This window comes from Salvelinus sp. IW2-2015, linkage group LG4q.1:29 (assembly GCF_002910315.2).
Source record: "Salvelinus sp. IW2-2015 linkage group LG4q.1:29, ASM291031v2, whole genome shotgun sequence".
NCBI lineage: Eukaryota > Metazoa > Chordata > Actinopteri > Salmoniformes > Salmonidae > Salvelinus > Salvelinus sp. IW2-2015.
In genome coordinates, this window is record NC_036842.1 from 59134746 (window position 1) to 59156869 (window position 22124).

Sequence of the window (22124 nt, forward strand, 5' to 3'; positions counted from 1 at the left end):
AAATATGTATTTGGAAACACATGGGCCTCTGCATTAGCCCTTAAAGACATTATGAATGACCTTATGGCCGTACACAAACATTTTCACACATACAGATGCCGTATCTTAATTTGATCATCTTGTTGTTGCAGGAATTTTCCTGCATATCAGGAAATGCAAACTTATAGTGTATTGAAGGTTTAAAAAGGCTTCTAAAGCTTGTAATTTCTACTTGAAAATTGCAGACTTTATTTGCCCTAACAGAAAATGTATCAATCCCTACAAAACATCCATGAAATATAATCCACATAATAATTCACATTTCCTGTTGTTGTTGGATAATTTTCCTGCTGTAGCAAACTGGTTCAAATTAAGATCCTACATCTGTACACACACACAAACACAAACACACATACGTGCATACACACACGTGCACACAGCTGTCGAAGAAAAACCTGTCAAGGCCACTCAATCAAAAAGACCTGCCACGCTCCGGCCAAACCAACAGAAACCAGACCCAGCATTTTAAACAAGAACAGGGAAATCAGCCAAGACTGATCCGTCATCGTCATGGTGACAGCACGTTGTGCCTGTTAGTGGAGAAGGGGGCTAATGGGTGGGCTGCTAGCCCTCTGATATGATGTCATAGTGTTTACACTGACCACAGAGACACATTCCTCGAGTGTATCACAGCCTTGATTGTCTGTCCATTTATGTACCAGTGTGAAGCTGTAGTTTAGGCTACAGCACACAGTTGGGGTCCCCCTGTCTATCCCCCTGTCTGCCTGTCTGCCTGTCTGCCTGTCTGTCTGTCTGTCTGTCTGTCTGTCTGTCTCTCTCTCTCTCTCTCTCTCTCGCTCTGTCTCTCTCGCTCTGTCTCTCTCGCTCTGTCTCTCTCTGTCTATGAATCTCTCTCGCTCTGTCTCTCTCTCTCTCTCTCTGTCTCTCTGTCTCCCTCTCTCTGTCTCTCTCTCCCTCTCTCTTGCACTCTTCCTCTCTCTCTCATGCGCTCTCTCTCCCCCTACCAGAGGAGGTATCTGCTTCACTCAGCCCCCCAGGCACTGACAAGCTAAATGTTTATAGAGGGCTAATGAGTTCCTGTCAGAGCTCTGTTAGGATAGCCCCAGGAGGATAGTGACCCACACTGACAGGGCTGAACCAAAAGAAAGGCACACAAAAACAGTTTTGTCCAAGGGGCGGTGGGATACACACAAGTCAAGCGTTGCTGAAATGTTGACGTTTTGTTCAAAATGTCAACTCCCCCCCCTGAAGGAATAAAATCTTCCCTTTCTTCAACTGTTCCTGTTATTTTGCTCAAGCCTTCAGAACATGGTCTCTAGACCTACTCTCATTCAAAGTAATAATCATCTTTAGATTAGTCCGTGTTGTCTGTTTCTGTACCCTTAGTAGATGTTTGCGTTTCTTGCKTGTGTGTTCATCTTGTCACAGGTTGCTGCAGTCTACAGCGACCCAAGTGTAGGAAACCTCATCAACGTCATGATTGTCAAGCTGATCGTCATCCACAATGAACAGGTGAGAACAGGCGCTGAGGGCTGCAGTGAGTGAGTACCCCCTGAGACAGCTGACGTCAGCCTCTCTCTATGGCCCTTCAGAAGGACACTGCACTCAGAGGAAAGCCTCAAGAGAAATCTCCTCAGAGAAAAGGATGCTACTATCCTGTGCTACTACCACAGCTGTGATTCAACTAGGACTYACTGAGGGGCATTCAGCACATGGCCTTGTAATGGCAGATAACTAACTCAGATGAAAATACTTGACACTTTCAGATACATGGTTACATTTTGTAGCTTTTTTTTTTTTAGCTAGGAACACCTGTTCAAATCCTCACCACTGTCTCTATGTCATCTCTCACAGGATGGGCCCTCAATCAATTTCAATGCTGCTACTACCCTCCACAACTTCTGTGTCTGGCAACAGACCCAAAATGTCCAGGACGACAGTCACCCTTCCCACCACGACACTGCACTCCTCATAACAAGGTGCTTACTGCTATTTCACCTTTGAACTGTACTGTCTCACTACCCTAACACACACACAACTGCATGGAGATGATGAATAATGGTGTCCTTTGCTTGTGCTTGTGTCTTCTCACAGGGAAGACATCTGCCGAGCGAAAGACAAGTGTGACACATTGGGTAAACAAACGGCTTCACGTTCAGATTTAACTGTGCCCATGTCACCTTCAGTGACTCCGGGTTAACTTTCCACTCCTGTTTCAATGTTCCACAGTCAGCTAATATACAATAATGAGTTTATTTCAGGAGCTTACAGCTAATATAGTGACCGATTAGAACGGTGTAGTGAGAGGGAGGATGGAGGGTAGTACTGGTCTCTCTTATGAAACACWAGTCTGACGGCTTAATCGCCTGTAGAGGTGGAAGGCTTTTTTTCTCCGTCCATTCAAGCCGCTGTGTATTGGTGATGTTCCAGGGCTGGCGGAGCTGGGGACCATGTGTGACCCGTACCGGAGCTGCTCCATCAGCGAAGAGAACGGACTCAGCGCTTCATTCACCGTCGCTCACGAGCTGGGCCATGTGTAAGTTAGCGGTGTGCAGTTCGCGAACGATTCATTCTTTTTGAGCAACTCTTTCTAACTGACTTCGAGAGTCATGATTCATTTTACCAAGTGACTCGTTCATTTTAGTCGTTCGTTTGACCTGCTGGCTGGCCGAAATGAAACCTACAGCAGGATTATTACGCACTTCCCCAGCTCAGCGGCTCCAGAGACGTGCTCCAACCACCAACTGTCTAACATAGATCATGTTGCAGGCAGCATAGAGAAAGCAAAAGACACGTAGAACTGGTAATTGATCTCATGGTGCAAGAATGAATGTAATTCATTGATTGTTGAATGTTATCGAATGACACAGCTTTGTAGAACCAAGACACAGCCTACACAGCCTGCCTCTGCTCAACAAACTCGAGAACAAATCGTTTGGGGGGCTGCTGCAGTTCGCGAACAATACAGTATGTGCTTATCTTCCTCACGAAAGTCAAGAATTGTTCACAATCTAGTCCAGTTGCGGCCACAACTAGACATCGTTTTAAAGGTATCAAGAAATTATCTTATTTGTATCCCTAGCCATCACAAATGTACATTGTTTGAAGCACACTTTTGTAAGTCTCAGTCCCAAATGACAGCTTCTAAAAGAGCCCTATGATAAATGAGAGGCTTTTAGAATCATGAGTCTTTCAAGTTTTTTGTTCATTGTTTGCTGGTAAGGTGGTCCTGCACGCTCTAGGCATTACTGAATCAAATCAACTAAATTAATTGAATGATTTTTTATTTTTTTAACTGAAGGAGTTGAAAAGATCTGAATCAGTAAAAAGAGTCGAACTTCCTATCACTAGTGTAAGTACATTCTACCCCTCTCAACCCCCTGGCCCCCTCCTGGGCCTACCTCTCGGGCCCCTGGGGCCTGTCCCCTCCTGGGCCTACCTCTCGGGGCCCCTGGGGCCTGTCCCCTCCTGGGCCTACCTCTCGGGCCCCCTGCACAACAAAAGCCCTATTATCCTGGGTGTGCATGTGCATGCAGGTGCAAAACATAATAAAGGAAAAAAAGAGGTTTAATAACATGCTGGTCTTAATTTCCTAGTGTAGTGCCCTGAGTTAAAGGGATACTTCAGGATTTTGGCAATGATGCCCTTTATCTACTTCCCCAGAGTCAGATGAACTTGTGGATACCATTTGTATATCTCTGTGTCCAGTATGAAGGAAGTTAGAGGTAGTTTTACGAGCCAATGCTAACTAGCATTAGCGCAATGACTGAAGTAGCAGATACCAGTAATTGCGTGAATGCTAGTTAGCAATTGCGCTAGCGTTAGTTAGCAACATCCTTCAAACTACAAAATCCCGAAGTATCGCTTTAAACCTGTAGGTGTTCCAGCTTTGTAGAGGCAGCCAGGGGGATGAGGAGGAGCTGGGGCTGAAAGCCACTGCTGCCTGGGCTTTAGATGTGGTGGACCGGGGGCCTCTGCATGGGGCAGCCATTGCTTTCAACTAGGCGTCGAGATGGAAGGTGGTCATTGTAGGGACAAGTACATGTACATACATATTAAATGTATTTAATTTAGTGGGGACGGAGCACAATTCATTATCAAAGGCTGAATAATGTTGGTTTTCAGGGGCTGACTTGTCCACCAGCCTGTCCTAAACATTACCCCGTAAAGAAAGATAACACTACCTAAACTGTGTAAAATAGAGCTCATCACAATGTGTTCATACTACACTGCATAATTACTGTGTAATAGCACTGTTATGATAACATTGGTCCCCGCTTAGGCCTGTTTCCACAACACACAGATGTCACCACATGTGTGAATGGAAAGAGAAGCCATATGAATAACCGCTTTGTGTCACAACATATGACCCAATCTCTCATAAGACTGCATGCATTCTAAACATTAGGCCCAAATCACCATGAAAAACTGGGTATAAGTTATGAGGGATGCAAACTGTCTTTAACTTTAACTCTCTCCCTCTCCTCCCTCCCCCTCTCCCTCTCTCCTCCCTCCCCCTCTCACTCTCTCCTCCCTCCCCCTCTCCCTCTCTCCTGCCTCCCCTGATCACTAAAAGTGACAGCTTTCCCTTCCAGCTACTCTGGCCAGTTGTTGCTTGTTACACTCTAAAAAATGCTGGGTTGTTTGGGTGACCCAACCGCTGGGTTGTTTGGTTGACCCAACCGCTGGGGTTGTTTGGGGACCCAACCGCTGGGTTGTTTGGTTGACCCAACCGCTGGGTTGTTTGGTTGACCCAACCGCTGGGTTGTTTGGTTGACCCAACCGCTGGGTTGTTTGGGTTGACCCAACCGCTGGGTTGTTTGGGTGACCCAACCGCTGGGTTGTTTGGTTGACCCAACCGCTGGGTTGTTTGGTTGACCCAACCGCTGGGTTGTTTGGTTGACCCAACCGCTGGGTTTGTTTGGTTGACCCCAACCGCTGGGTTGTTTGGTTGACCCAAGCGCTGGGCTTGTTTGGTTGACCCAACCGCTGGGTTGTTTGGTTGACCCAACCGCTGGGTTGTTTGGTTGACCCAACCGCTGGGTTGTTTGGTTGACCCAACCGCTGGGTTGTTTGGTTGACCCAACCGCTGGGTTGTTTTGGTTTGACCCAACGCTGGGCTGTTTGGTTGACCCCAACCGCTGGGTTGTTTGGTTGACCCAACCGCTGGGTTGTTTTGGTTGACCCAACCGCTGGGTTGTTTGGTTGACCCAACCGCTGGGCTGTTTGGTTGACCAACCGCCTGGGCTGTTTTGGTTGACCCAACCGCTGGGTTGTTTGGTTGACCCAACCGCTGGGTTGTTTGGTTGACCCAACCGCTGGGTTGTTGAGATATGAACCAGCACGTCAGATCAGAAGACTGGTGGCGTAGTTAAGTAGGGGTGTGACTATTAGACAGTCATACACTTCTGCAATTGTCATTAAAGCTACAGAAATGTCAGTGTTTGACCTTAATAAGTGATAACTATGCAACAGACCAGATGAACAGGAATGGCATTTACTCTCATGGGTGGCTAAAAATGACTTCCCTAAAAGCCCATGTAAATTCCATTGTTGGGATACAATAATTATAATAATATGTAATAAATAATCTTAGTAATGTCACAGGTGGCCAATAAGATCTTTCTTAATTAAAGCCACGCCTCCTGAAAATAATCGTTGAAAAAGACCCAGCTGCTAGGTCAACCCACTGAACCCAGCATGAGAATATATATTTTTTTATTTTACCTTTGTTTAACTAGGCAAGTCAGTTGACGGCCAGTTTACAATGACGGCCTKGGAACAGTGGGTTAACTGCCTTGTTCAGGGGCAGAACGTCAGATTTTTACCTTGTCAGCTCGGGGGATTCGATCTACTAACCTTTACGGTTACTGGCCCAGCGCTCTAACCACAAGGCTACCTGCCGCCCACTTAACTACGCCACCAAAAATACCCAACTGATGGTTAAATTAACCCATGTTTGGGTATTTCCATCAACCCAACATGTTGGGTTATTCACGCAACCCAATTGGCTGGGTCAAAATAATCCAACYTGTGTTCTGTCTACTATTGAACCAGCGCTGGCTTACCGTCCGRCTGAGACTCAGTGCTGCTCCTCACACATTCCTCCAGAGACAGGGCTCTTTGGGCCTAGCGAGGGGAAACCAGCCCTCTTGTGTGGATCTGTTTATGCTAAAGTTCAAACAGCTGGACAGGCAGTTGGCTTTGCCTCTTGGTGCGTTTAATCGCTGGGCTATATTCACAAGACCCTTTCCTGAGTGTGTAACGCTCTGAGAAACAGAGTGTCAGCCAGGTAGTGGAACAAACCAATGCTCTGTTGCAGATAACGAAACGGAACCCTTAGCTCAGACTAATGGATAGGAGGCCTTTTTCATATACAGTAACTCAGGAAATGTGTTGGTACAAATAGCCACTTTGGGCTCTGCTAGTGTGTTGGAGTCACTTGATATTAATTTAAAAAAAAATACTTACATGGCTTAATAATGTTGAAAGTGCTTAATCGTCAAATGTTACCAAGTCCTTGCCGTCTTAGACTTAGATCACAGCTGATCCTTCCGGACGTTTTGATGAGTCATTAGAGCTATGGATGGAAGACAGGCTATCTTTTTTAACGTCCTAGAAATATATGCAAAAGTCTGAGACATGGAAGGAAACTGGCATCTCAGGATGGACAAGCAGAGTGGCTGATTGGATGACGTTTGGATTTTGGAGGCCATAAATCTAGAGGGACGAGATTGTTGTGCGTGTGTGTGTGTGTGCGTGCGTGCGTGTGTGTGTAGTGGCTCCCAAAGCTCCGTCTCTGTAGTGACAAGGCTGTGATTTTGCAGCGATGTTATGATGACGTTGCTGATCTCTCGCTCTGTCAGAGTGCTGACAAAGCCTGTTGCTGCAGTCCCCACAGACTTATTAAGTCTTGTTTTTGTTCTCCCCCATATGGAGAGAAAGTCATCAGGTCTTCTTCTTCACCGGGGAAGTTACTTTCTTACTCTCACTGTTATTTATAGGGTGTTAAGTCTAGAAAAAAGTTGATTTGTCTTCTAGAGTCGTTCTATAGATGTTTTGTTTTGTAGAAGTTGGAGGGATGGATATGATGATGTCATCTGTTTGGGATGAAGCTTGTTTTATTGCAGCTCAATAATAGGAGCCTGACTGTATGAGTAGAGTATTGCAGTACGCTATTATAGCTGGAGAAGATTATGATCTAAGTGCACATTACTTCAGCAAATCTCCCTCCAGAGATGCCATTTTCCTGATTGAACTCAGACCGCATATGTCTCTCTCAGACATACAGAGAGCTACAGTAGCTCCCACTCTACCGTAATTTACAACTTCATCAACGTAATAGATGAAGTCCGTTCTGATATTCCAGCCAATGCCCTCATGCATGCGCTTCCCAGTAACAACCAGTGGCTCTCCCGGTGTGTGAGGACCTCATTACAGGCCAGGGGCAGGCTGCGGCTCAGAGCACTCAATTAGGCCCTGAGCGGCCGGGCCCCCACAACCCCCTTCCACCCCCGCCGGCCCCTGTAGGGTGGGCCCCATGCCAGGGTCAGAACCTGGGCCAGGCCTGCCTTCTTTGTGTGGCAGTCAGACCAAAGCCCCAGCCYAGAGCCCAGCCATATAGTAGGATCACATCCTGCAGTAAACACCACACAGCTGTGTGTGTGTGTGGTGTGTGTGTGTGTGTGTGCGTGTGTGTGTGTGCAGATTAAGGCCGACCTCATCCTTCCACTAACACAGCACACACAGCCAGTTGAGTAGGTCAGGACATCCGCTCAGATCAACACAGCACAGCCCAGCAGCACTATTCTGGACATCAAAAAAGATGAGCCACTTTATTAGACTCTTCACTATTCAGCTGYCTAGAATGAATTCAATCTGAGATGGAACGCTTCATAGGCCTTCAACTCTACATCTTAGTTCCGGAAGATAGTTCAATGAAGACCATTGCTTGGTTGGTGGTGAGTGTGTGTCTCTAGTTCTATATATCATAGTCAGTGGTCGTGATTGAGGCTGATGTTATTTGAGTGTTCAGAACCTGAAGTCCATGGATGGCCTCCCATCTCCCTCAGCCTTAAACCCCTTGAGAAGCTGACCCCTGATCTCGGGGAGATGAGCGGGAGATGATGTGGTGTGTTCTGTATGTGGGCAGTGCAGTGAGGGAATTATGCTGGTCAGATATACAGATCAGGAAAGCATTAAAACATGTCCTTCTGGCGGGTGGAGTTTTACTGAGGCATTTGAAAACAGGTGGGAGAAGCCATATGATTTGGTCGGGAAGTGTGTGTGTGAGCGCACGTATGCACGTGTGCTCTCTCTCTCTGTGGGTGTGTGGTGAGTGTGTGTGGTATGTGGCAGGCCTGAAAAAGTCCACAAAAGGTTTGAGGTCATCCGTTGTTAAAAATGGCTGATTATAAACCTTCTGACACTCATCCCCCTGGTTAGGGCTGATCCATTTTGCAGCCATCCGCCCCCTTTTCCCTAATCTCTCTCTGTCTGTATTCCCCCCCTGGGCAGGTTCAACATGCCCCACGATGACAACCCCAAATGCAGGGAGGCAGGCATGAAGCACCAGTATCACGTCATGGCGCCCACCCTCAACTACGACACCAGCCCCTGGTCCTGGTCCAAATGCAGTCGCAAGTACATCACAGAGTTTCTGGAGTAGGTACCTCCCGCCCCGTCCCTTTTTCTGCAATTATGAAACACGATGTTCAGGATGCCATCATTCTCATAATGTACACATTTTCACAGATATACAGATCCTTTTCACAGATATACTGTTCATTATGGGCCCCATTCAGACTTGAGATAAGTTGACTTAATATAGTCAAAAAAAGTTTACTTGAGTCCATGTTTTATTTACTTACTTCTGTGTTAAGTCTACTCAAGTCTGAATCGGGCCCTATGACTTTTAGAGATACATTAGCCACTGTAATAAAACGTTCTAATATCTTCCCTTTTCATTGGAAATGCAAGACAAAAAAAATAACACAAACAGAAAGTGTTTGTATTCTTGTGACATAATCTGGTGAGCAACCTCTGCTACCTTCTCAGAGAGGGAGAATGTAGAGCAGCGTAAACTGTGTTATTGCTTGGTGTGAGACCGCATTTCCTGTTTGAAGCTGGAGTCTTCCTGGGGTGACCTGAGCGATTGATCCTCCCCCTGCTCCTCCTCTGTCTCTGCACTCAGGCAGAACCAGCTCTTGAGATGCTGGACAAACAGTCATTTAGTCGCTGGCGTGCTTTCCCCGCGAAAACGGTAACGCGGGGCAACGGCTCATTCAGCGGGCTCCAAAGCCAAGCGGTGGCCACCAACCTCTTCTGAAGGGCTTCCCTTTAAGATGGGAAATGTCAGTTATAATTAGATTTTCCCTGGACGTGACCCTTTGATCTCTCCTCCCGCTTTGTTGATTGTGAGGCTTCACAAAAGGCTGCCTTGTTGACGAGTTGCATCTTGGGAAGCGAGCGGTCGCTCCCATGCGAACGCCTCCTGTCGAGGCTGTAAGGTTATGTGCCCGACGCGCCCCGCAACTGTGCTGCATAGTTTCCTACCAGCGGATGAATCCATTCACCCAGCTTTGAGTGTTTGATTTGAACAATTCTAAAAGCAAGAAAAAGAAAACTCCTTTTCATTTTTTACTGCAGAATATTTTTGTCTAAATGTCAGCGGTGTTAAGCAGGCTGAGTGTTCAAGCACTCGKTGTGTGAGCGAGAGATAAATGTCAATGAGTGAGCGAAACTTTCTCTGCTGCGTGAAGAGACGAGCTGATTTGTTTAACAGTGGCCATATTTCTAAACAGTTCTGTGTGGCTGTGAAGAGGAGTGCAGGGTTCAGTGTGGAGGAGCCTCGGTGCTGGGAAAGGCCCCTGAGAGCGAGGCCCACTGCTTTTGAAGTCTGCGTGGCTTCAACAATGATCTAAARGGTACCTCCGCTGTCCAATATGCTGGTCTGGTCAAGTACATCACTGTTTTGACTACTTATTCTTCTCTGAGAGCTCTCTAATGCAAAACACTCTCATGTCAACTTAAAGATGGAGGGACACACTACCTCTCAACCCCTCTTCAGGAGCCAACCCCCCTCGTTCTTATTTTTGTGTATGTGTAATAATGTGAACTCTGAGAGCTGAGTGGAAAGTGTCTTTGGTGTTCTTGTTGTTATTTTGTGTAGACCGTGATATAAAGACACTATTCATTCCGCTCCTGGCAGCCCGCCAGCTGGTATAAGCCACTAAACCTATATAAAGATAAAATTCAAATCTCTCTGTGTTGCCACCCACTAATTGATGTGTACACCTGTGTGGAGACCACATAATCATTAATACAGGCCAAGGCTATCATTTTCCATTCCAATGCCAGGCGCACACGTTGGGAATTATCCTAACCACACACCAACATCAGATGTCTCGCTAGTCGCTACCCAAAACAGTTAAAAAGTTCTCTCACGTTTTGATAAAAAATGTATACCAAAATCCTCAATTAATTCAAAATGCGTCTTCTGTGAAAATGATCTTTTGATGACTCTTTCTTTTCCAGTTATTTCAGTGTTACAATGGCAATGACTGTTGTACTGTCAGGTCCAAAATTATTGGCACCCTTGATAAAGATGAGCAAAAAATACTTTATAAAATAAACGATACAAATACTGAGCGATGCTGTATACAAAACAAAAGATTATTAATAAAATTGCTGAAAGAAATAGATTTTGTTTAACAGGTTATAAACCAAATTCTCAAAAAGATCCTTGTTAAAATGATTGGCACCCCCGTTTTCAATTCTCCGACACCCTTCCCTTGCTACAATAACGGCACTGAGCCTTTTAGGGGGGGATCTTAGACCATTCCTCGATACATAATCTTTCCAGATCCTTGATATCATTAGGTCTATGCTTATGGACTGTTGTCTTCAATTCAATCTACAGGTTTAAATGGGGTTCAAGCCCGGAGACTGAGACGGCCATTGCAAATTGTTGATTTTGTGGTCAGTCATCTGTCCATAGCCCTGGTTCCAATCACAGTGCCAATGCAGTTTAGCAAACTCAGGTATTTACATCTGTTGGTGGCTCTCAACTATAGAAGGCTGGTGGCACCTTAATTGGGGAGAACGGGCTCGTGGTAATGACTGGAGCAGAAGGAGTGGAATGGTATCAAATACAGGTGTTTGATGCCACTCCATTTGCTCTGTTACAGCCATTATTATGAGCCGTTCTCCCCTACTGGCTTTTCTCTGTCAACTCTTCCAAAGAGGCTATTGGCTTAGAGGTTTGGAGACTTGGTGACCCAAAGATGCGACAAAGTTCTGTAATACTCCAACTTTGGCCCTTGGTCTTTTCTTTGCCTCCTGATCCACCTTCCTCACTGTGCATGGGGGCCGAGCTCCCTGCCATCCAGGATACCGACACAACACAAACACACAGACACACACATACACACACACCTTTACACTCATCATTGGCTGCTGCTACTCTGTTCTTTATTTGACTCCTATTATTATCTATCCTGATTCCTAGTCACTTTACACCGCCTTCATGTACATATCTACCTCAAATACCTTGTACCCCTGAACATTGATCTGGTACTGGTACTTCCTGTATATGCTGGAGCTCCATTCTTGTGTATTTTATTCCTTGTGTTACTATTTTTCTTTTTATATATTTTTTTTAACTCTGCGTTGTTGGGAAGGAACTGTAAGCAAGCATTTCACCCGTTGTATTCGGCGCATGTGACAAATAAAATGTTATTTTTGATTTGATTTGACAAGATATACTTGCYTCCAATACCAGGCAAGTTTGCCACTGTTTCGGTTGTTTTGAACTTCTTAATTGTTTCCCTAATAGTGGTAAGTGGTATATTTGTTTTTTAAGGTATTATTTTGTACCCATTGTCTGATTTATGGAGGTCAACAACCATTTGTCTCTTTTCAGATTTGTCATGCGTTACCACATTTTAATACCCCAGTGAAACAGTAAACCATGTAAGGCCAAAATACAGATCCTTAAACTGAGATTAACTTTAAAAAAGTTGAATATAAATGCATATTTTATTTCGTTTTATTTTATAAGTATCTTCAGGGGTGCCAATAATTTTGACACCTATCTTTTTGAGAAAAAAAGATATTAGTTGTTAAACAAAATCTCTCTCTCTCTGAATAATGGTATTCGTATAAAATAATATATCTCCCATTTATTTTTATAATTCAAAATGGCTCAATATTTGTATTATTTATTTTATACAGTCTTTTTTGCTCATCTTTATCAAGGGTGTCATTTTGGACCTGACTGTATATCTCCCTATGAAAAGGGGAATCACTCCAGTACTGTTTGCATTGAGTTTAATCCAACCGTGCAACAGGGATGTGCTGTGTCATTCATACAATGCGTCAATCATAAATCTGACATATGAGCAGCCTCGTAGCTGCTAACAGCTCACAGGGAACAGTCTGCCTTTATGGAACTCATTAGAGAGCAGCTTCTTATGACGAACTCTGAGAGATACCTATCGGTCATTTTCTAAATGAACTCACTTTTAAAAAGCCTCCCAACGGCTGCCACGTGTAGAACCGCTGTCGTTGCCAGAAGGGAGTCGTATCACCTGTCTCGGGCTCTGCTCAGTCCCTTAAAAAACAGCGTGCCTAATCGAAAAATTGCTGCTTTTTTCCCTCCTATCCGTCCAGTTTTTAATCACAGGCCCATATGGTTTCTGGAGTTCTGATTACACAATGACAACCTGGTGAAAGAAGCTTGAGTATGGGGCATCATCTCTTCTCATTCTTCTGGACTCAGAAGACAGATAGACAGACCACTGACCMTATAGCTTTAATATGTGGCGTCTCTCTCTCTCTGCTTCTCATGGCCCTGACGGACTGACTGACCCCGTCATAGCTTTCATCATTTGTCTCTTCCCTTGCTCATTGTTAGGCAAACTCATTCCACCAAGCACTTATAGTCTTTTCTGGCTACAAAACCAATGGTTTCTTACAGTGTGTGTGGAAATGAGGGAAAACCGAAACAGTATCACAAGATAAGCCCAGGTAATTACGGTCCTCCTCATATCAGCTGGTGGTGTACTGTAGTGTACACAAACACAAACACACACACACACACACACACACTGTAGTCTGTATGTAACAGGTGCCTGAGCTCAACACAGGGTACAAATTGTAAGAGAAGTGTCGACATGTCATGTAATTACACACATTATAGGCTACACTGTTTCATCCCCAGTTTCTTTTTTGTTTTGTGTCGCAAAATAAATACAGAGGAAAGATCTTTTGAGGAAGGGTTTACATTTGGTGAATGGCTGTTTGACTAGGTTTTGTGACCATGCTTTTAACATTGTCTAACGCTTAGTGCTTCATTCAGTGTTTTGGGTAAATAGCCCTGCATGCAGTACATTTTATCCAGCTGTGCTCTGTTGTCTTTTTGTGTTGCTGTAGGGGTAGGGTGTGGCTGACACACAATCTATCATTATAATAGTTCTGGTGAACTAGCCTGATTTATGCTAACTCAATGAATGTACTTCAAATCCTCTGGGGGGGMTTTTTTGCACAGAGAAATGTCTGTTAAATAAACATGTGGTTGGGACAGCTTTGTGTCTGTATGGAAATGCAGCTTTATTCCCTCTGTGTGATGGTGCCTGCCTCCGGTTTCATGGTGACGGCATTAGCTAATATATCAGGTCACTGAGGGGAAGTGGTGTCAGTTTCACTGTTAGGTAACACCACACACCAGAGCAGACCACCCACATGGGACAAGGTGCAGTGTACATCTGAATATCATCACTCCTGGAGATGTTTGACTTCCAATTCTAAATGTCAAAGAAATGACACATCGCCTACTTTTTCTCATACGACTATTGTACGCCTCTTGACAGGAAGCTCTTGGTGTGAGGATGCAGGAAGCAGAGCAGGAACACTCGGATCACCTTAATACACCTTTTACACATGTTTATTTCCTGTTTGTGAATGTGTGCGTGTTACCTTCCACCTTTCAGCACAGGGTATGGAGAGTGCCTATTGGACGAGCCAGTGAGCAGAACGTACGAGCTGCCCAACCACCTCCCTGGTCAGATTTACAACGCCAACCGGCAGTGTGAGCTCATGTTTGGCCCCGGCTCCATGGTCTGCCCTTACATGGTGAGCCGGGTTGCATTCCGTTCCTCTCAACCAAGTGTCTCTCAGGGCGGCACCCAATTCCCTATGGGTGTAGGCAATTCCATAGGGCTTTGGTCAAAAGTAGTGCATTATATAGGGAATAGGGTGCCATTTGGGATGTGCCCTTAGTCCCTCTATTATCTACAGAAAAAGGGCCTCAAACAAACGCCCTTGGAGAAGGATGTTATATGCTTCTAAGGTTCTAATGTGTCTTGTCTGTGCTGAGGTGCTGAGATGATGAAGTCATAACGTTACATAGACAACACTGTAGGGCCCAGTCAGTGTTTTTCATGAGCTGTCTGTATGACGGACAGCTTTGGTGGTTTCATGAGACAATTGGCTTTCTCAGGTTTAACAGACTGCTGGGAGGCAGGTTGATTTCCTTCAGAGCAGCACACGTTCTCATGTTGAACATCCTTTAAGGCGGGAATGAAGAAATGGTTCTCTTGCCGGTCACTTACCCTGTGGGCTCGGCCCGCTCTTGTCTGGTTGGAGACTTCTGGAGTCATGGGTAGCTAATCTATAGTGACAGTAACAGCTGCCCAGGTGGCTGTAAAAGTGACCGTGTAGTTTGGTTCCTAGTGGCTGAACTGTCCATAAAGTCTGTTACACATCTCACTGGTACAGTACAGGTCTCCTGTCTCCTGTCTGACTGTCAATATTAGGGATTTATAGTTTAGTGTAAAACAATTGAATGATTCTATGGCAGTTTGGCAGTGGTATTTGTAACATTGTTTGATTCTTCTTCCTCTACTCTGTCTTCTCTCGTTCTCTCCAACGTGTGCTCTCTCTTCACCCTTTTTCCCGCATGTCTCTCTCTCGCATGTATTTTTGTCCCCCCCCCTCTCTCTCTCTCTCTCTTCTCTGCTCTCTCTCTCCTCTCTTCTCTCGGCTCCACGTAGAACAATGCAAGAGGCTTTGGTGTACGATGTGCTGAGGGGACCATAAAGGGTGTCGGACTCAGCAATGCCCTTGGCTGATGGACAGACTGTGGCATGGAATGGTAGGACAGAATGTTGTTATTTCTTGCGTTGGATCGAGTAATGAAGTTTAAATGGAGGTAGGATGACAAACACAGTGTATTATTTACTGCAGTATTACTGTATATCCACTGTTCATGTTTTGCATTTCTGTTATCAAAGAGCATATTTCAAACAAACATTCAAGCGAGTAACCTAAAGCTTGAACATTAGCCTTAACCATGCTCTGAGGCCCTACATTCATTAACCTCATGTTCTCACCGCCTTGGGATACTATGCTAATTAGCACTGTGGCAGGGGTGGTGGTGGGTACATAGTGAAAGGTACTGAGGAGGTGCTCAGGGAAAGAAGAGTAAGACAGGGCTGGGGGAGAAGGAGAGGTGAAATCGTTGGGGAGAGGGGGGGTAGAGAGGGGTTAGATGGGCTGAAGAGCAGGTTAGCGTTTTCTCATCATAAATCTTGTCCTGGAGACTGCTCTTAAGTGTTCCCTACTAGCACAGCCACAAGTCATAAAATACATTTTAAACATACCTTAGACCTAACCTTAACCACACTGCTAACCCTAATCCTAACCTATAATTAAGAGAGAAAAAATATGTTTTTATGAAATTTTTTACAATATAGACAATTTGGACTTTGCAGCTGGCCTGTCTTAAGGGCAAATCGCAGGTTCGTTGCTTCCAGACAAGACTCATGACAATAAACGTCAACCTGCTGGAGAGGGAAGTGAGTGAGGCAATTTTGGGTGAGAAGGGATGAATGCGGGCTGGAGGAAAATGGGGGATGATATGGGCTAGAGGAAGATTGGGGAGATATGGGGCTGGTAGAAATGGGGGATGATTATGGGGCTTGAGTATGGGGGATGATTGGGGATGAATGGGAGATAGGCTGGAGATGGGGGGATGTATTGGGGCTGGAGGAATGGGGGATTGAATGGGGCTGAGGAATGGGGGATGATTGATGGGGTCTGGAGGAATGTGGGGGAATGATACTGGAGGATGGGAGATATGGCGGGGCAATGGGGAATTTTGGGCTAGGTAGGATATGGGGGGATAGGATGCTGGCTAGAGGAATGTGGGGATGAGTAGGGGGCTAGTAGGAATGGGGGGATAGCAGATACTGCTGGAGCATGAGAAGGGGAGATGGGGGATGACTGGGGCTAAATGGGATGAAGGGCTGGAGAATTGGGGTTGGATGAGGTTATGTGGGCTGTGAGGCAATGGGGGGTATTGTATATTGTTGGGCTGGAGGAATGGGGGGATGATTATTGGGCTGCGTGAGCAGAGAGTAAGGGTGAGATGGTGTTTGGTCAAAGAGTGAAAAGAGGGGACATGGGGAGAGAGGGAGATAGAGGAAGAGAAAGGGAGGGGAGCAGTAGAGGTGAAGGCTCGGGCACTTTGAAAGGAGATGCCGCCCGCCGTTCACAGTTGAGTCACCAAGTTGTGAACCCGTGACCCTAAAACCTCTTTAAAAGGCAGGTAAGTGGGTCAGTGGACAGGCCATAACAGAGCCCAAGGCTGAGGCCATGCAGCTCTACACTCCCTCCACTCTGCTCAGCTCTGTTCTGCTCAGCTCAGCTCACACAATAGACCTCACATCAATGATTCCAAAAAGGAGGAGAGGAAAGAGGAGGAGGGAAAGGAGGGAGAGGTGGGCTAGGGGTGATTGTATGTGGTGGTGGTGGGTGAGAAGGAGAGGACCTTATCTTCTAGTTAACTCTTTCCCCCCCACTGTAAAAAGTGAAATCTAAGCAAGCGTAAATATCTTACATAAATTTACTTAAATGGATACTTTGGGATTTTGGCAATGAGGCCCTTTATCTACTTTATCTATTTTAGCCTAAAAAAACGCTAAATACAAGCAATTTATTTAATTTCAAGATATTTTATCTTTTTCAATATCTTGAAAAATATATTGGTAAAAAAATAAGGTAAATTAAGGTAAATATAGAAAAATACCAAAAAATATATATTGGTAAAAAATAAGGTAAATTCAGGTAAAAAATCTTGAGAAATTTCTTGAAATAAGATAAATMACTTGTATTAAACCTTTTGGGGGTTAAAATAAGCAAAATTAATTAATCAAGTAATTCATCTTATTTCAAGAAATGTCTCAAGATTTTTTACCTTAAGTTAAAGTATCTTGAAAAATATCTTGAAATAAGATAAATTACTTGTATTGAGCCATTTTTTTGTTAAAATAAGCAAAATGATCCGCCAGTGACGTTAGATACTTTATCTTGGTAAGAAAAAACAAGAACTAGCACTCTATGTAAAATATATTGAGTGTGTTCCCATGTAAGCAGTATGTTCCACAATCTCTCTGTATTTTRCCCCCTGTACCATCCTGTTAAGGCTTGGATTACTACACTTAAATGAAGATAAATTAACTTGGGATGGCTAACATCTTAATCCAACCAAAACAGCTGCAGTATAATTACATTTACATTTAAGTCATTTAGCAGACGCTCTTATCCAGAGCGACTTACAAATTGATGTCGTGGGATATCAACTCTAAATACCTATGTGTGTCATTAACTGTGTTGGATTGTGGGAATCCGTCATGAGAAGACTCTGCGTTATTTTGATCACACCTGATTGATTGCCATGACGACCTGTATATATATATATATATATATCCTTTATCTTCTGTTTTATAACCTTAATACCTACAGTGGGGAGAACAAGTATTTGATACACTGCCGATTTTGCAGGTTTTCCTACTTACAAAGCATGTAGAGGTCTGTAAATTTTACAGAAAAAATCCAGAAAATCACATTGTATGATTTTTAAGTAATTAATTAGCATTTTATTGCATGACATAAGTATTTGATCACCTAACCAACCAAATAAGAATTTTCACAGGCTCTCACAGACCTGTTAGGGTTTTCGTTTAAGAAGACGCCTCTGTTCTCCACTCATTTACTGTATTAAACTGCAACCTGTTTGACACTGCAGTTACCATGTATACAAAGACACCTGTCAGCACACTCATATAAGACAGGACTGCCAACCTTCACATGACCAAGGCAAGACCAGAGAGCTGTGTAAGGACACAGGGATAAACTGTAAGCCGTGCACAAGGCTGGATGGGTGCTCAGGACAAATAGGCAACATGGCGCTTGGGCTGCAGAAGGACAAACAATCCTGTTGGGCGCAATTATCTAGAAAATGGAAGAAAGTTCACAGATGACAGGTCATATCACCCGTGGTCTGGGGCTCCATGGCAAGTATCGCTCACTCCGTGGGGTCAACTCATGATCATGAGGAGGTGAGGGGATCAGCCTAGAACTCACACGGCGGACCTCGTCAATTGACCTGAAGAGAGTGGGGACACCACAGAGGTCCAAAAGAAACCACTTAGTAACACACTACCCGTCTATGACTTAAGATAAATCCACTGCAGACGCACTCGCAAGGTCCCGTGCTCAAGCCAGGCGCATGTCCAGGCCGTCTCGAAGTTTGCCAATGACCCATCTGGATGATCCAAGCGCAAGGAATGGGAGAAGGTTCTGTGGTCGGTCTGATCGAGACAAAACAATAGAGCTTTGGTCCTGAAACTGCCACTCGCCGTAGTGGAGGAGAAGGAAGAAGCGATGAGTAAACCCCAAGACACCCATCCCCACGTGAAGCATGGAGGTGGAAACATCATTCTTTGGGAAGCTTTGCTGCAAAGGGAACAGGACGAACTGCCACCGTATTGAGGGAGGATGGATGGGGCCATCGTATCGAGTTGGCCCTGAACACCTCCTCCTTAGTAAGAGCATTGGAAGATGGTCAATAGCATGGGTTCACCAGCATGACAAACGACCCCGCAAGACACACAGCTCGAGGCAACTAACAGGCAGTGGCACCGTGTAAGTAAACATCTCCAGAGGTCCTGAGTGTGGCTTAGCCAGAATATTAAGTTCTGCCTTTGTTGGCTGTGATGTATCAAAATACTTATGTCATGGGCAATAAAAGCAAATTATTTACTTAAAAGATATACAATGGTGCTTTCTCCTGATTTGGTTGGGTGTTATATGATTCTGTCTCTCACAGTTGAACGTGGTATCTATGATAAAAATTACAGACCTCTACATGCTTTGTAAGTAGGAAAACCTGCAAAATCGGCAGTGTWTCAAATACTTGTTCTCCCCACTGTATGTGTTTAGAACATAACATACTATGGAACATGACTTATCCCAGGAGTCAATTGCCATAAATCCTGTTTAATCTATCTAATATAAATTGAAGAACGATCTGGCCTTAATGGCCATGTACTCTTATAATCACAGCCAGAAGATGACTGGCCACCCTTCAGAGCCTGGTTCCTCTCTAGGTCTCTTCCTAGGTTCTTGCCTTTCTAGGGAGTTTTTCTGCAACTGCAGTGCTTCCTCTTCGAGGATTTTGACTGGGTATCTGTATAGCACTTTGTGAGAACTCCTGACGTAAAATGGCATTTTTAAATCCGATTGATTGAGAAATTCTGGCTTGTTCCCAGAGTATCCACAATAGTATCCTACTGCATAACAGGTCTGTCTTTGGGACATACTCAAGTACAGTATTTTCGCTTCATTCACTTTAAATGCTTAAAAGAAGAACACAGAGGTTTTTTTTCTGCCATTTTTAATCTCTCTGGTGCCACCACCTTTTGTATGATGCTGAGGGCTTGGTGTCATCTCCAAATGGGGGTGCTTTGAAGTGGGGGAAGTTGAAAGAGAGGGGCATCCCATTCCAGCACTCACCTGCTTCTACTGGAGCCTTTTATGTGGAGAGTGTCACTCTGCATTGTTCTATGTGCATGTGAGTGGTGGGTATGTTTCTGTATCATATTTAGATGGTTTTGAGGCGCTCTCTCTCTCTCTCTCTCTCTCTCTGTCTCTGTCTCTCTCTCTCTCTCACTCCCTCTGTCTCTCTCTCTCTTTGTCTTTCTCTCACCCTCTCTGTCTCTCTCTCTCTCTCACACTCTCACACTCTCACTCCCTCTATCAATTCAAGTCATTTCAATTCAAGGGCTTTATTGACATGAGAAACATATGTTAACATTGCCAAAGCAAGTGAAGTAGATAATAAACAAAAGTGAAATAAACAATAAAAATGATCAGTAAACATTACACTCACAGAKGTTCCAAAAGAATAAAGACATTTCAAATGTCATATTATGTCTATATACGGTGTTGTAACGAAGTGCAAATATTTAAAGTACAAAAGGGAAAATAAATAAACAGAAATATGGGTTGTATTTACAATGGTGTTTGTTTTTCACTGACTTTTCTTGTGGCAACAGGTCACTCTCTCTCTATCACTCTCTCCCTTACTCTGTCTCTCTCTCTCAGTCGCTCTCTCTCAGTCGCTCTCTCTCTCTCTCGCTCTCAATTCAATTCAATTCAATTTATTGGCATGGGAAACATATGTTAACATTGCCAAAGCAAGTGAAGTAAATAATATACAAAAGTGAAATAAACAATCAAAATTAACAGTAAACATTACACAGAAGTTCCAAAATAATAAAGACATTACAAATGTCATATTATGTACAGTTGAAGTCGGAAGTTTACATACACCTTAGCCAAATACATTTAAACTCAGGTTTTCACAATTCCTGACATTTAATCKGAGTAAAAGTTCCCTGTCTTAGGTCAGTTAGGATCACCACTTTATTTTAAGAATGTGAAATGTCAGAATAATAGTAGAGAGAATMATTTATTTCAACTTTTACTTCTTTCATTACATTCCCAGTGGGTCAGAAGTTTACATACACTCAATTAGTATTTGGTAGCATTGCTTTCAAATTGTTTAACTTGGGTCAAACGTTTCGGGTAGCCTTCCACAAGCTTCCCACAATAAGTTGGGTGAATTTTGGCCCATTCCTCCTGACAGAGCTGGTGTAAATGAGTCAGGTTTGTAGGCCTCCTTGCTCGCACAAGCTTTTTCAGTTCTGCCCACAAATTTTCTATAACACAGAGAGGATTGACTTTGTTGTCCTTAAGCCATGTTGCCACAACTTTGGAAGTATGCTGGGGGTCATTGTCCATTTGGAAGACCCATTTGCGACCAAGCTTTAACTTCCTGACTGATGTCTTGAGATGTTGCTTCAATATATCCACATAATTTTCCTACCTCATGATGCCATCATTTTGTGAAGTGCACCAGTCCCTCCTGCAGCAAAGCACCCCCACAACATGATGCTGCCACCCCTGTGCTTCACGGTTGGGATGGTGTTCATTGGTGCAAGCCTCTCCCTTTTTCCTCCAAACATAACGATTGTCATTATGGCCAAACAGTTCTATTTTTGTTTCATAATTTCTCCAAAAAGTACGATCTGTGTCCCCATGTGCAGTTGCAAACCATAGTCTGGCTTTTTTATGGCGTTTTTGGAGCAGTGGCTTCTTCCTTGCTGGGCGGCCTTTCAGGTTATGTCGATATAGGACTAGTTTTACTGTGGATATAGATACTTTTGTACCTGTTTCCTCCAGCATCTTCACAAGGTCCTTTGCTGTTGTTCTGGGATTGATTTGCACTTTTCTCACCAAAGTACGTTCATCTCTAGGAGACAGAACGCGTCTCCTTCCTGAGCGGTATGACGGCTGCGTGGTCCCATGGTGTTTATACTTGCGTACTATTGTTTGTACAGATGAACGTGGTACCTTCAGGCATTTGAAAATTGCTCCCAGGAGTGAACCAGACTTGTGGAGCTCTACAATTGTTTTTTCTGTGGTCTTGGCTGTTTTCTTTAAATCTTTCCCATGATGCAAGCAAAGAGGCACTGAGTTTGAAGGTAGGCCTTGAAACATACATCCACAGGTACACCTCCAAGTTGACTCAAATGATGTCAGTTGGCCTATCAGAAGCTTCTAAAGACCATGACACATCATTTTCTGGAATTTTCCAAGCTGTTTAAAGGAAACGGTCAACTTAGTGTATGTAAACTTCTGACCCACTGGAATGTGATAACAGTGAAAATAATCTGTCTGTAAACAATTGTTGGAAAAATTACTATGGTTCATGCACA

General features: G+C 44.2%; 1 protein-coding gene across 1 annotated transcript in view; it reads left to right on the forward strand.

Moving 5' to 3' along the window:
• Positions 1-22124, forward strand: part of LOC111960968 (A disintegrin and metalloproteinase with thrombospondin motifs 20-like) — a 140620-nt gene that overhangs the window by 26096 nt on the left and 92400 nt on the right. Inside the window, 7 exon segments of the mRNA XM_070442987.1 lie at positions 1429-1512; positions 1855-1979; positions 2095-2135; positions 2431-2536; positions 8518-8664; positions 13992-14137; positions 15054-15154. Of these exon segments, the coding sequence (XP_070299088.1) occupies positions 1429-1512; positions 1855-1979; positions 2095-2135; positions 2431-2536; positions 8518-8664; positions 13992-14137; positions 15054-15154 (750 nt within the window).